General features: G+C 42.9%; 1 protein-coding gene across 1 annotated transcript; it reads left to right on the top strand.

Moving 5' to 3' along the window:
* Positions 1-6,507: 6,507 nt before the first annotated feature.
* On the top strand, positions 6,508-9,956 carry LOC133805718 (uncharacterized). The gene is made up of 2 exons (XM_062243880.1): positions 6,508-6,770; positions 9,404-9,956. Exons 1-2 carry the CDS (start codon positions 6,508-6,510, stop codon positions 9,954-9,956), a joined length of 816 nt encoding a protein of 271 aa, XP_062099864.1.
* Positions 9,957-16,521: the final 6,565 nt, after the last annotated feature.

Here is a 16,521-nt window from a genome sequence, read left to right as displayed (position 1 = left end):
ACCCGACTAGTAGACGCTCTTAGCTGACCTGAGAGCTTCCTATCCAACAACAGAGTTTCCTACTCGACCAGTGATACATGCTCAGCCGACCAGGGAAGTTGTATCTGCTCTCCCGACCAGGAAAACTTTGTGCCTGGCCAGTAGTTTACTCTTTTTTCTTATACTTTTGTGAAGACAATTACTGCTTAGCAACTTTGATATTTTTCTCGTACGACCGAGCTATTGGCATTTATACTTTACTTTTCTTTGCTAACTTGAAACATTCTAAGTCTTTTTAGACTTAAAACATTATAAGTTTTTTTTTTTTTTTTTTTGTGAATAGTAAAGTCACTATGATGTATGCCTTATATTTTCGCATGAGTATTTAGTTTTCTAACTTAGAAATTCTAGACATTTCATAAGTCCCTACTAAGTATACTTTCTCACACTCTTATTGCTCTAACATTTTATGAACATAATGTTTATTGTCACACGAATATTTTCTTCTAACTTGAAATCTTGAAAAATTCCAAGTTACTTAAGCTTTGTCAAACAAGTTAGCTTAATGGATTTTTTTGACTTCGAAAATTTACAAGTCAACCTAAAAAAATATATCTTAACTCGTGCTCTTATTGCCTGTGTTAAATTATATACCAGTATACCCCATGTTCCCCCAAGTGATCGGGGGTTGAAAGATCCATGGTCACTTGCTACTTGAGCGAATCTATTCGAGCAGTTAATTACTCGTGAAACACATAGAATATATGGAAAATATTCGAGCAGTTGAACACTGCTTGAACGTATCGACCAGTTGAACACTGTCCGATTTTACCGACCAGTTGAACACTGTTTGGATAATTAACACACATGCACATTTGTAGCAAGAATTGACCACGCTGAGCGTCGTCTCTTTTATTACTCGTAAATTAAAAAAAGGACAAAACGTGTCTAATAACGAGTCTTAAACAACAAAAATTGTTCAAAAATAGATGACTGGTCAGCAAATAACCATCTCATAAACCAAACTTAAATAACAAGTTAAACAACTTGAAATTAAGCTACCACTCTGAAAGCGGTATTTAGTGATAATATATCCTCAGATGCTCGCCATTCCAGTGGTTCCTGATCAGGATTCGTTCACCCAATCTGATCCTAGCACTCTAGCCCATGTCAAAGTATCTGGGCATATCTCTCCCTTGCTTTGTTACTATCCCTAGCCAAGTGTGGACCTCCATATATAGTGTCTAAGGTAAAGTCCATAGGCCCGGGTTGCAAGGGTGGAGATCTCTATCGTTTGAACCCAAAATTGTTGCTGCCTCCTTTTCCTTGGGGTGTCTTTGCCCGGTACTTTTTCAACTTGCCTGATCGGAGAAGAAATTCTATCTCGTCCTTGAGGTGATTGCATTCATTTGTGTCGTGACCATAATCTCCATGGAAACGACAAAACTTATTCATGTCTTTCTTACTCATCTCTTTCCTGATGGGTGGAGGTTTCTTGTAGGGAACCTCTTCATGACTAGCAAGATATATTTCCGCCCGGCTGGCCGAGAGAGTGGTGTAATTAGTGAACTAAGGCTCATACTTGGTTGGCTTTTTGTTTGAACTCGACTTAGCCTTGTTTTCTTCATGGCGGTCAGACCCGTTATTCCCACGTTTCTTTCCACCATTTTGACCGTTTCCACCATTCTTAGGAGGGTCAGCCGATTCGCCCGGATTGTTTATGCCATTCTCCTCTTTCTCGATTGCATCATCCAATTTCATATACTTGTCCGCTCGGTCAAGAAATTGTTGAAGTTTTGAAATTGGATTTCTATGTATACTATCCCACAAAAGGCTCCGGTAAATGATTCCAGAGGATATGGAAACCATCTTCCCTTAGTCTCCTACAGCAGTTGCTCTATTGGCTTCTCTCATGAATCTCTGTATATAATTATTTAAAGGCTTATCCTTTCCTTGTTTGATATCTTCCAAGTGGTTGGCATAAACTAGTGGAGTCCGGGCAGCGTTGAATTGTCTACAAAACTCGTTCCTGAATGTTTCCCAAGAGGTAATGGAATTCGACTTAAACTTCCAATACCACTCCTGGACAGTATCTGACAATGTAGTCAGGAAAATTCTACACCGATAATCGTCACTTACCCCAAACAGTTCCATCTGGTACTCAAATTTCCCAACATGTCTGATGGGATCCGCCTTTTCTGTATATACCGGCAGCATCAATGCTTTATATTTTGTCGGTGGCTGGGCTGCTCTAATCTGGGCACAAAATGGACTTCCACTCCTGTGGTCTACAACATCCATTCTGAAAGGTCGTTTTGATAAACGCTGCACCGCAGCTGTTAGCGCGTCAAGCTGGGCTTGGATGGCTGGTGCAATCGACGAGGCTCCAAGGTTTTGACCTCCTGGTCAGACATTTCCATATGGAGCATTATTGTCAAGTATTTCTATTTGACTGGCAGGGCGGTTCAGATCTTGCCCTTCGACCGGGATGGTCCTCCTATTGTTGGTGATAACGTCTCTTAGATCCTTTCAGGAAACATGTTCTCCTAGCCGATAGAACACTGTACTCTTCGATTTTTTAGAGGGCTTACTATGCAGGACATGCTCTCTCCCACTACGCTGCTGGCTGGGATGTAGTGGCAGCTTTTCGGTATGTCCTGGGTAGTCTTTTACTCCTTGGTTGTCGTTGCCCTCTTTTTCTTTTTTTTTTTGACCAGTCGGTCTGATGACTATCACCCTTGTCTTGACCATGTCCATCTTTGTAGCTAAGAGTTTTTTTTATCTCGAGGAGCTTTGATTTGGTTGTTTCCAGGTGGAGTGTGCTTACTTTCCGACCAGTAACTCTCTGATCAGGAGGTTTCTGACCGGTGACTTCTGGAAGGGGTTTTAGAGTTCTCCCTTTGTGTTGATGTAGTTCTAGAGCGGACTCTTTCATCTGCCCGACCAGTCTAATTGCTTCGACTTCGGTCAGGTCCCTGAGAGTCCGTCCGTCCAGCAGGGGACTTCTGACTAGCGTTGTCCTTTCGTGCTCCTTAGGCGGCTGCTCGTGCCGCAGCTTGAGCATTGGCTTGGGCCAATTGGGTAGTCGCTTCTAGAGCAAGTGCTGCTTCACGATGTCTCTGCTCGACTTCCTCCTGTCGTTGTCTGATCTCTTTGCTTCTGGCCTCCATATCGCACCTTTGCTGTTCCAATGCAGCTCTTTGCCTGGCCATCTCTTCAGCGAAAGACTCCTGCCGGGCGTTAAATTGCATCATCTCCTCCTGGAAAGCCCCCATGGCTTCTTGGATTTGTTCGACCTCTGGAGTCGTCTCCTCGAGAAAGACCCTGGGCTCAGTGTCAAGGTTCTCAGGTGTAGGACCTTCTGGTTTAACAATTTCCTTTGCAGTTGACGTACCGGGCTTCCTGGGCGCCATATTGGTAGGATAGTAGTGAGTTTATTCTATTCAGGCTCTCAATGAAAACACCAAAAATGTTGACCACGATTTTGGCCAACTGCGAGTAGACACAAAAATGATAATAAACCTTGAATAGAAAATAAATAACACAAGTAATTTTATAGTGGTTCAGCCCCAATTTGTTGGTAATAGCCTAATCCACTTGGAGTTGTGATATATGTAGCCTACACTTAAGATCAGATGAACCTTAGCCAACTGAGTTTCTTAAGTGTAAGTAGAAAAATACAGAGTTTCTCTCTCAAGAATACAAGTTTTCTCTCTCAGAAAAGTACCCCAAGAATGCCCGAGTCCCAAAATCTCCAAATTAGAGAGTCTCGAAGTCTCAAAAAGATCAGTCCCCGCAAATGATGCCATGAGCCATTTATTTATAGGCTCATGGATCGTACATGAAAAATATCCCATTTTGACGGGGTCTTTGGTTGTTTCAACCAACTTTAATTAATAAATTATAAACAAATTCAAATTACAACACTATAGCTATTACTTCGGAATATCCTAGAGATTTGTTCGATAGTTATGAGCCATTCGGGTTAAAGTTGTTACTGAGATTCTGATCCGTCGATCGACCAAATCCATTCCCCGAAGTGACAGGTTGGATATGGCACATCACTGGTTGGGCATGGTACACCACTGGTCAGGCATGGCACATCACTGGTCGGGATAACAATTTTGATAGAAATTTTATTTATGTACCTATTATATTTTCTTATAAAAATCAATTGCGAATAACAAAAATAATGTAATAATGTTAGAAATGACACAAAATTAATACTAATTTTTTTAATGATACTTTTACTCATTGTAGTGGGCAAAATTGGTCTACAATTAAAGTCCAACTAGTCAGCCAGACTAGCTAGCTAGGCCCAACAAATCAGTAAGGCCCCAAACCAATGTAAATGGGCCCACACATATTAAATAAGCCATCCAAATGGACCAGCTGGCAACTAGGCTCGAGTTTGGGTTCATTCAGTCAGACAGAGACGTTGAAGCTCTAAAAAAACTCGCTCCTCTTCCCATGAAGATCGAAGAGGAACCACTGAGAACTGGTCAGACGGGCGAGATAGACGAGAGAAGAACGTACAGAAAAGGATGACTATAAAAAATACCCTTAGGGGTTGAGAAGAGGACATTGGATAATCACTTGACTCCCTTATTGAAACGAAGGCTACTCTCTCTCAGTGATCTGGTCAAGTAAGTCGAATCAGTCAGTTTCATCTGACCTCGCCGGACTTAACCCAGCCGTTTAGTCCCACCATCATCGCCACCATTACTCTGACCATTCCACTACTCATCCATCACTATTTCATTATTTACATCATAGCTTTATTACTTTCAATTAGCTTTCGTTACAATCTGACTAACTTGAGTGTCGAAGTCCCTTTAGCTGATACCCCACCGGTGCTCCCAAAATGAACTCTCGTCTCTCATTCTTTATTCTTGGCAGTTTGCTAGTGGCCGTCTAATCAATTGTAGGATATCACACCTACAATTTGGCACCCACCGTGGGGTCCTAGCAATCAAACGACCGACAAAGAGATCAAGGAGTTCACTTGAGAACCATGTCAGAGGTGACTGAGACACCCGGTCTGTCCGCCTAGCTTGCTGCTCTTATCGCCCAGATGAATGAATAACGTGAGAAAATGAGGAGGCTCGAAGCTGAGAATGCTGACCTACTCGTGCGAATGGAGGCCATGTTCTATCAAGCCACCGATGTTTAGCCATCCCGCTTCCGAGGCTCAATTAGCCCGATGCAACCTTTGGGTGACCTTACCCCTGTCTCTAACAATGATGGACCGAGTCAGAAAGTTCCATCATCCTCAGTAAGGAATTATCAAACTCTACCCACCATGTCTAACATACATAATTCTATTGCCAATGCAGGTGAACAGGTAACCATGACTGAACATGGACATTCATCTGCGCCCGGACCACAACAGATTTTAGGAGTCAGCTAGCCAGCCTCAGCAGCTGGACAATAGCAGATTCTAGGAGCCAAGCAGCCAGCCACTGGACCTGGACATCAGCAAGTTCAAGGGGTCAGTTAGCCTACCATTGGAGCCAGCCAGACAATCATTGGAGCTGATCTAAATATACATGAGCAGCAGACAATCGGATTGAATCACCCAGCCATGAGTGAGCCAGCCCGCCACACCAACATTATCTCACTTCCAATCCAAGATCCTAAGTTGGCTCGTAAATTGGGCGAGATGGAAGCACTCATCCAGCGGATTCCTGGAATGCCAGCCCCTATTAAAAAGCGTGCAGCAAGCTGCTACACTGACTCACCTTTCGTCGATGATATAGCCATGGTCGAAATGTCAAAAAAGTTCAGCTTTCCCCACATGAAGATGTTTGATGGAAAGTCTGATCCCGATGATCATATCGCTCAATACAGGCAGAGAATGTTCATCGTTGCCATCCCAGATGACATGAGGGAAGCATGCATGTGTAAGGGGTTTGGTTCTAGTCTGATTGGACCAGCTCTCCAGTGGTATACTAATTTACCTAATAATTCTTTTTCTACTTTTGCACAATTGACTGACACTTTTGTTCAGAAGTTTGCTAGTAGCAGGAAACTTGAAAATTCTGCAGAAGACCTCTACATCATAGTTCAACGATGGGGTGAGCCCTTATGAGATTACGTAGGCCGTTTCAACAAAGAGAAGGTGTCTATAACCCATTTTAATCAGGACACAACCATCTGAGCCTTCCGCAAAGGACTCCACTACGACTCAGACCTATACAAAGAACTTTCCAAGTATCTTTGCAAGATGATGGAAGACGTTCTCGCCAAGACTTGGGCACATATAAAATAGGAGGAAGATGAAGATAACTATTATCACTCTTCTCCAAGGAAAGACACTCGAAGAGACTCAAGGGTAGACAGACGGCAGAGTGACAGACGATCCGAGCCATACCCATATCCTAGCAGATCAGAGAACAGAAGGAGGGAGTACAACTGATCGTCCGAGACATGTCTCCAAGATGGACCAAAGATACCAGAATATAATCTTTCAATCTCACCAGTGGCGTACTGAAAGGACTCGGAGACAAAGTGAAATGGCCAGAAAGGATGAGGACTCCATTTGACCAGCAAGACAAAACAAAATGGTGTGAGCTCCACATTGACCACGGTCATCAAACAGATGAGTGCATTGCCTTAAGAATCGAAGTATCCAACCTATTAAGAGGTGGTCACCTGAATGACTTGCTCACAAACAAAGGCAAGCGAACATTCCAGCAGGAGGAAGACATGTCAGTCGTCCAAAGAGAAGTAACCCCGTCGAAGCTACCTACTCATGAACGGACAGTGAACGTAATAACTGGTGGTCTGAGGTAAGCGGAGTCACCCATTCAGTAGCCAAAAGACATGCCATGTAACGCCCCAAACTCCAGGGATTGTTACGGTGTGCCTTGTAAAAGTGCTAAACTCACTAACCGAGTTATTTGGCCAAAATCATGAACTAAGTATGATTAGCGGTTTAGGGATTAAAAACTTTGGTTAAGATGTAACGTTTCACTAGAATGTTTAGTATATACATTGGGATCCCGAAAATATAAATTTCAGAGTTTATTACAGAAAATATTTACAACAGGCCGTTCTAAGCGGCAAAACAGGGTTCAACCATAGTTCCACTTTAAACCTCGGCCGTGGCGGTCGAGCAGCTGCATATGTACACGTCATCACCTAAGCTCTTCAACTCAAGGATGGTCTAGCTTCCTCTTGCCTTTACCTGCACCACACAGCACCCGTGAGCCGAAGCCCAGCAAGAAAACATAACACTTTACATAAACATTATCAAATGGTCATCATTATAATCACACTGAGCGTAAAACTTTCAAACCAATGAGTGAACATCACATAATCCAAGAGGGAGAGTGGCTGCTAGGTAAGCCACTAGCCTCCAAGCACTTATTTCATTCATCGACCCTCGGGGTCGGTCTGGCATTAATGCTCCTTGAGTCATTCAATGCTGATGGTCGATTAGATCTAATCTCTGTTGGCTTGCGTGATCCACGCTAAGGCCGTTCTGACTAATAAGTCAGCACTATGTGACCAGTGTCCAGTACCACTGCCGAACCTGACTAATAAGTCACAGATTCACAGCTGATACTAACAACTTTGCCAATTCTGACTGACGAGTCAGTGCAACGTGACCAGTGCCCAGTACCACTGCCGAACCTGACTAATGAGTCACAGCTTCACAGTTGATACTAGCACCTTTGCGAAGTCTGACTAATTAGTCAGCACCATGCACAAGTAAGCAATGCTATCAATATGTATCATATGCCAGTTATCCAAGAATAGGGCATTCAGCATGCTTACTAAACAGTTGCTAGCATAATCATGATCATGCACAAACCCAGAGACTCAAGCTCTGACCAATCTCATATTCATCATTCATGGCATGCCCTAATCACATGTTTCTCGTGCATCACATGCATCACATTTAATCACCCAGCATGCCTCAGTAATAATCATATGCAAATGGGAAAGATTGCCAAGCATTCATTATGCTATCAATGTTTACATTTAAACATCCAACATGCATCAAACATAACCATGCATGTCACACATGGGGTGCAGTTTTCTTACCTTGGGTTCGAGCGAGAATTAATAAAAGAAACGACCTTTGAGAACGATCAGTCCTTTGGTCCTTTAACGGTCACCTAGTCATAACCAAATATAAGGTATCATCAATAAAAATGATCAACATAAGTTCCCAAATCAATATCTAGCCTCCGGGACATCAATCCCCACTTAACCGAGTACTAGGTTCAACCCCGAGGCCTATGGCAAGCATCCCCAGGCCAAAAACCTATTTTTGGCCAAATCTGCCTTGATGGGTCGCGGCTCACCATAGCCATGCCGCGGCTCACCCTCAGAAAAAAGCCTAAATTTACCCAGAAGCACACTCAGGCAGCGGCACGCCATAGCCAGGCCGCGGCACATTACCCTGATTAGCCCAAAAACTAGCAACGCACCAGCAAACTCCCTTGCGTTTTTCCTCTCAAACCAGCCCTTCAAATCAACTCAAAACCTCATCCAAACACTCATTTAAACCTCAAAACATCACCCATAACTCACCCACATCAAAACCCAAGTTAAACATCAATTAAAACCCCTTTAAATCCAAACTTCCAACAAGAAATCAAAACTGAAAAACTAAGGAAGAAAACAGAGTACCACCTGGATTCAATGACTAAAACTCACCTCAAACACAGTTTTAATTCCCCTTTAATGGCTGAAACAAGTCCCCTAACTGCCACCTTTGATTTCCTAGCTCAAAACCCCAAGATGGCCTCAAGAACACCAAAGAAGAGATGGTGAGGGATGATGTACGGGTTGAAGAAGAAAACCCCTGTTTTGGCTCTGTTCTTTCTACATCCCTCCTAAGTCATATATATCCAAACTCCAAATGACCAAATTGCCCTTAAGTCACTTAAAGCTTCTAAAACCATTTCAAGGGTAGAATTGGAACTTTTCACTTATCCCGTTGATCATAATTAACGCTTCCCAATCCCCGCTATTCTCAATATTCCCAAATACCAATAAATCATATCCCATTACCCTTTAATTCCCGGTAATGTTCTAATCATTAATTTCACCCCGAGACTCACCCCGAGCCCCGAACTTAAACCCGTCATGACTAGACCGAACACTTACATCTCATGATCGTCTCATGTCGACTAGCTCGAACCAATCCACCTTATAATGTGGCTATATTAATTAATCACAACCATGCACCCAAAATATACAACTATGCCCACAATGGCCAAATTACCAAAATACCCTCACGATAATAAATTCTCCCATATGCATGCATCCACCATCATATAATAATATAATTCACGTAGGCATGCATATAATCATTAAACACTATAATAAATAAATAAAAAAAAGGCCCTCCCAGCCTCCTAATCAAGGTCCTAAACCTTATTAGGAAATTTGGGGCATTACATGCTAGGCAGACCAACTGGATCAAAGGAGAGTCCTGTGGGATAGAGAATAATACCATCAACCTACCAGCTCAAACCATCAGTTCCTCAACAACAGAGTCAACCAGACTCCTCAACCTGCATCACGATTCTCTTGTTATTGCACTTTACATTGCTAACTGTCTTACTAAACGTATACTTATTGATAATGGCCGTTTAGCTAAAATTTTGTATTTAAGTGCTCTCAGGGAAATGGGGATAGATGAATCAAAGATCATAAAGCAGACTACAATCCTTATCGGTTTTAGTGGAGAGCAAAAGAACACACTGGGAGAGATCAAGCTACCTGTCTATGCCGAAGGAGTCAATCTGTGCACAAGATTCCTGGTAGTAGACTCTATGTCTGCTTACAACGTGATTCTAGGTCGACCATGGATACATGAAATGGAGGCAGTCCCTTCAACATACCACCAAGTTCTAAGGTTCCCAACTAAATGCGGAGTAAAAGAAATCAAAGACCAACAGAAAGACTCAAGAGCATGTTACCAGACTACCATGAAGGCCAAACCCGCTCAGTTATAGCAATTACATCAAGACAGACTAACTGACTCCCAGATGGACCAAGGCCACAACTAGACATGGAGGAGCTGGATGAAGTTCATATACATCTGGACTTCCCAGACCACAAAGTCCAAATCGAATCACGATTGGACCCTGACATTAGAACTAAACTCATTAATTTTCTATCTTTCCATTATGATTGTTTTGCTTGGTCCCATGCAGACATGATTGGGATTCACCCCGAAATTATTGTCCATAAATTGCAGGTTGACCCAGACTACCCACCAAGGAAACAAAAAAGAAGGAAATTCACCCCTGAAAGGAACAAGGCCATCAACGAAGAAGTTCAGAAGCTCATTGATAATGGGTTTATGAGGGAGGTGCATTATCCCGACTGGTTGGCCAATGTAGTCATTGTTAAGAAAAAGAATGGAAAATGGCGAGTCTACATCGACTTCACAGTCCTCAACAAGGCGTGTCCTAAGGACCCATTCCCATTACCACACATAGACACGCTGGTAGACGCCACAGCTGGTCATGAACTCCTAAGCTTCGTGGATGCATACCCAGGATACAACCAGATCTTGATGCATCCAGACGACTAGGAAAAGACAACCTTCATGACCAACCTCGACATATTCTGCTACATGGTCATGCCGTTCGGACTGAAGAACGCAAGAGCGACTTACCAGAGATTAGTCAACAAGATGTTTGCTGAATTGCTGGGGAAAATGATGGAAGTCTACATTGACGACATGCTCGTCAAATCCCTCATTGCAGAGGACCATAAAAGTCATTTAAAACAATCTTTTGACATTCTTAGGAAATATAACATGAAACTGAATCCAACTAAATGTTCTTTTGGTGTGATTGTAGGAAAGTTCCTTAAATACCTAGTAACTCAAAGGGGAATCGAGGCTAACCCAGCACTGATAGAGTAAATCCAAAGGATTCCTTCCCCAACATGCATAAAAGACGTACATAAGTTAACTGGACGCATCGCAGCACTCAGCCGATTCATCTCAAAGTCGTCAGAATGATGTCACCTCTTCTTTCACACATTAAGGAAATAAAAAATCTTTGAGTGGACAGCTGAATATGAAGAGACACTAGCCCAACTAAAACAGTACCTGGCCGGCCCGCCTCTCCTCTCAAAGCCAAAAGACAGCGAGACATTATTCATCTACCTAGCAGTATCCGAGATAGCAGTTAGTGCGGTCCTAGTCCGAGAAGAGGAAGGCAAGAAATCTCCAATCTACTATGTAAGCAAAGCCTTGCTTGATGCAGAAACTCGATATTGCCAGCTGGAGAAGCTTGCACTAGCACTCATCCACACAGCAAGGGAGCTATACCCATACCTCCAATGCCATCCAATAACGGTCCTGACCACCTTCCCACTCAAAAAAATCCTCCATAAATCGAAACTATCAGGCAGACTTACCAAGTGGGCAGTAGAGCTCAGCGAGTACGACGTACCATACCAGCCACAGACTTCCCTCAAATCTCAGGTATTAGCTGACTTCATTGCAGATTTTACACCTAACATGCATGTGCAGGCAGAGAAAGAACTTTGTTGTTTGACCGAGGGACAGTCAGCTGGAATCTGGAAGTTGCAAGGAGACGACTCAAGTAACACTAGAGGAAGTGGACTCGGACTCGTCCTAACTTCACCCAAGGTGACGAAATTGAACAAGCAATCCAATGCGGGTTCAAAGCTACCAATAATGAAGTCGAATACGAAGCAATGATAGCTGGACTTGGACTAGCCAAAGATATGAGAGTCAAAAGGATCATGGTCTTCAGTGATTCCCAGTTGGTAGTCAACCAAATGCAAGGTAGCTATTAGGCTCGGGATAACAAGATGGCAACCTACCTCAACAAGACCAAAGAGTTGCAGTCAAACTTCAACGAGTTCACTATCAACCAAGTACCAAGAGGGGAGAACAATCATGCAGATGCATTAGCAAACCTTGGATCTTCCATCCAGATAACTGACTCCAAGACGATACCAGTAGTATATCTCCAATGGCTAACTGTCTGGAAAGGTGAAGAATAGCAAGTTAGTGACATCTCCAACAATAAAACATGGATGACTCCAATAGTCAAGTACTTGGAGCAGGACATACTTCCTGAAGATAAGAACGTAGCACGACGGGTCAAGGCTCAATCAGCCTGCTTCATTATTATACGAGGTAAACTCTATAAACATTCCTTTTCCAGTGCATATTTGAGATGCATAGACCCTGCAGAGGCCAAGTACGTACTGGCTGAGTTGCATGAAGGAGAGTGTGGCAACCACTCAGGGGGACGATGCTTGGTGCACCGTGCCCTAACACAAGGCTACTATTGGCCAACTATGTGAACTGAATCCTTCGACTATGAAAGACGATGCGTGAAATGCCAACGGTTTGCTCAAATATCCCACCAACCTCTAGAGAGTCTCATCTCAATCATATCCCCTTGGCCATTCATGAAATGGGGCATGGACATAGTAGGCAGGCTTCCAACCGTACCAGGACAGAAGGTGTACGTGCTTGTAATAACTGGCTACTTCAGCAAGTGGAGCAAAGCATACTCATTCCATCAAGTCAGAGACAAAGAAGTAAAGGGCTTCATTTGGAAGAATGTGATCTGTAGGTATGGAGTACCAAAAGAGATCGTGACGTACAATGGCTCTTAATTCATCAGTTTTGACTTCCAAGACTTCTGCAAATTTTGGAATATCAAGCTCAGCTTCTCCACGCCAAGGTATTCGCAAGAAAATGGACAAGCAGAGTCATCCAACAAGACTATCACAAACAACATCAAGAAGTGCCTCGAAAAGGCTAAGGGAAGATGGGCTGACGAGTTGCAAGGAGTCCTATGGTCCTACCGAACCACAACCAAGACTTCGATGGGAGAAACACCATTCTTATTAGCCTACGGGATGGAGGCAGTCATCCTTACCGAGAGTGAAGTTCTGACAGCCATGTATGAGCTGGCGACAGAAGAAGCAAATTGAGAAAACATGTGCCATGAACTTGACACCATTGATGAAAGAAGGGACAAAGCACTCTTAAGAGTTTCAACCTATCAACAAAGCATAGCTAGACATTACAACAAGAACATCAACACTCAGACATTCAAAGTGGGAGATTGGGTACTACGAAGAATGTTCCAGAACACTAAGGAAGTTGGAGCAGGTAAGCTCGCTCCAACATGGGAAGGGCCCTACCTGATCACAAAGGTAGTCAGACATGGAGCATACAAGCTACAAACTAAAGAGGGACGCGAAATCAACAACTGCTGGAACGTTATCCACTTAAAACAATATCACTTTTAACTCAACCCAGTCTTCTTTCATTTTCTTTCATCAATGATCTCACGGGATCCTCATTCAAGCAACATACTGACACTGTCATGCAGGAAGTGTTAGAACTACATTTGGGCTTGATCCTTGCAAAGGGTATGTAGACAGCTCCACGGAGCGCAGCCCTCTATCACAACCATTTTTTTTTTTACTATGAACAGATCAATTACAAATCTAAGTATAAATTGACTAAGTAACTTCATACTTAGATTGAGGGGAATATGATACTAATACTTCATAATTCATATAGCCAACCGACATCCAATACAACAACTTATAGAATGCTAACATAAGCTACAACCAGTTAGGATACAAAAAAAAAAACGTAAAATAGAAAAAGTATCATATTTACAACACTATATTAGAAAAATTCATACAACAACCAAAAATACATAGTCATCCCCCAACAGAGAACTTGAACAAAGGAAGGGTTAGTCATTCGCAACTAGGTCATGAGTAGTCATGATGCAAAGAAGTGGCTAACTCTTTGGCCCAGGTCGTCTCTTCAGCCCTCATCTTCTTCAATTTCTCGAAATCTGCAATGTACTTAGGAACATCCCAGCTATCAGTCTTACCATCCCAAAACTCACTGGCCATTACGCCACGACACTCGATCTCAGCCTCCAGCCCAATCACTAACATCTGATTCTCCAACGAAGCTACCTTAGCTTTCAAGACATCAACTTGACCAAGAGTCACCCTCAGCTTCTCGACATCAACTTCCTTGGATTCTAGTTGAACCCTTAAGTCAACTATAAGTTGATCAGACTCCTTCTTGGAATCTTTCAGCCGACCAACTTCACCCCAAAGATCATTTCTCTGACCTCTTACTTCCTTTAGTGTTGCCATTAAGGAATTGATCTTCCTCTTCAGCCAAATGACCCCTTGCGAACCCTGAAAAATTGCAAAAAACGTATAACAACATGAGATATCAGCTAGTCAACACAAAAGATCCTAAGGGAAATCACCATACCTGGAACAAATGGGAAACAATAGTGTCGATTGACCCATCCATACCAACTTGCTCCATCCTTTAATCATCTTCAGGCCACAATAATTTGTCGATCTCTCCTAAGTGAGGCCCAATCTCACTATAAGCGGCAGCATTGGAAGGGAATGAAAGGGCAACAGTGTCACTGAATGGGTCGGAAGACTCAGCCTACACAACCTTCTTCTTCTTTCTCGTCTGACTTCGCGTCAAAATAGGAGGAATAATAGGAGGCGTGACGACCTCCCTGTCAACTTCAATGCTCCCAACGGATGATTTTTTCGCATGACATAAACGTTCCAAGGAATTGGAACCAGTTAAGGGAAGTGTAAAGGATCGAGACATAGCTATGTCTGCAAAAAACCGCTCATCTATCGTCAACTCAGTCAACAAATTGGAATTATATCCCAAGATTTCTAAACTTCTCTTGATAAACATAATATGAGGGTTATCAAGACTTTGGAGAAGAGGAATATTGTAACGCCCTGGATAGCCAAGACCGTTACACTGAGTGTTTATAAAGGTGCTAGACTTGCTAATCAAGTCATTTAATTAAAAACGTGTTACTAAAACTATAATGGAACTAGGGTTAAAAGATTTTGGTCTTAAAAGTCACATTTCTTTTTAAATATCATTTCTTGTTTACACGGGATCCCAAAAACAATAGAATTAAAACCATTTCAAAAGATTCACGATTTAAATACAATATTAGCCATACTAAGGCAAAAGAGACAGTTCAGCGATCCCTGTCCTGATCCACTCCTCGGCCAAGGCGACCGAACAGCTGGCTATGTACATTCAGCCTCGCAGCTCTCCATCTCAGGACTGGTCTAACTTGCCTTTTCCTTTACCTGCACCACGTAGCACCCGCGAGCCAAGGCCCAACAAGAAAACACAATAACAGAGCATAAGCAATCAATAGACAATCCAATATCTCATATTGCATAAACGTGTACTCAACCATATAAATATTCAGGATAACCAAGTACTCAGCATACTAAACATATCAACTCATATTATACACCAATTCACAAATGATAACTAGGGTTAGTGCCCTCAGGCCGCACCCTCCGTTATCCCACTGACTCCGGCCCGCTTAAACTGTGCTCAGTGAATATTAAGCTGTCCTTGGCTACTAGTGGCCAAGTTGCGTCCTGTGCGCAAATATTGTGTACGACACCCTTAGGCCACTATCACATGTCCCCATGGCATAATACCATCATTGACATTATACAGATATTGGGAGCTCTTAGTCCCAACACAAACACATAACCGGGTGCAGTTTTCTTACCTTTGGATTTGCTAGCTTTGTTCACTGTGATCCTTGAGCACGATCCCCCTTGAGCCCCAGCGCACACCTAGTCACAACCACAGTTCAAAATCATCACCAAACCTCAAGTTTGAACTCTAGCCTCAGGACCAATCCCGAGCCCTCGGGAAGCTCCAATTCCACCAAACGGGTTGGTGGTATCGAACCCCGAACCCCCGGGCAAAAACCCTTGAAAATAACTCAAAAACCCCTTTCCGGAAATAGGGTAGCGCTACAGCGCTCTAAGGAGGGTGCTACAGCACTACAAGCAGAACCAAAACACCCTCAGAATGCTTGGCCTAGTGCTACAGCGCCCAAAGGCTAGCACTGTAGCGCTAGTCACAGGCAACCACTACTGCATTTTTCCTTCCTGCGTTTTCCTCGAGCCAACCCTTACCAAAACTCTTCCAATCCCCAACCAAACCTCAAAACAAGCTTATTAACATACTCCACTCATCCCAAGCATCCTAAATACTCAAAACCCAAGCACATGCATCCCTAATCTCAAAATTCACCATAACTGATCCTAGACTCAGAAACTCAGCAGAAACCATCAAAACTTCAAAGTTTAAAGCTTAGAATTTTATACCTTTAATGGAAATTTGACTTTGAGTTAGCTTCTAGACCTCATTAGCTTAATCTTCCTCAATCCTTGGCTTGAATTCCCCTAAAGTTCCCATCAACTCAGCTTAGACACCATGGTTCAAACAATCCAAACCAGAAACTGAAAACTCCAAAGTCTTACCTTAAGTGATGGTGTATTCTTGCTAAGCCTTTGCCAATCCTTCAAGCCTAGCTCAGAATTCTTGTTGCTCAGCCTAACCTAACTCCCCTCTGAGCTTTGCTCCAAGAAAACCCAAGAAAATGATGAAGGTAAGCACGAACCGACCCTTGGAAAAAATGCCCTGCTTTCTTCCCTTTCTTTTTCCTTCTTTTCTCA

The sequence above is a fragment of the Humulus lupulus genome, chromosome X (genome assembly GCF_963169125.1).
Source record: "Humulus lupulus chromosome X, drHumLupu1.1, whole genome shotgun sequence".
Classification (NCBI taxonomy): Eukaryota; Viridiplantae; Streptophyta; class Magnoliopsida; order Rosales; family Cannabaceae; genus Humulus; species Humulus lupulus.
Note: the sequence above shows the minus strand (reverse complement) of the source record. Positions and strands in the feature narration are given on the sequence as shown.

Excerpts from the sequence above, each read along its gene's own strand:
- LOC133805718 (XM_062243880.1), top strand. The coding sequence starts at position 6,508 with ATGAGGACTCCATTTGACCAGCAAGACAAAACAAAATGGTGTGAGCTC. Across the intron at positions 6,771-9,403 it reads GTAATAACTGGTGGTCTGAG|GCAGACCAACTGGATCAAAG; the intron begins GTAAGCGGAGTC and ends ATTACATGCTAG.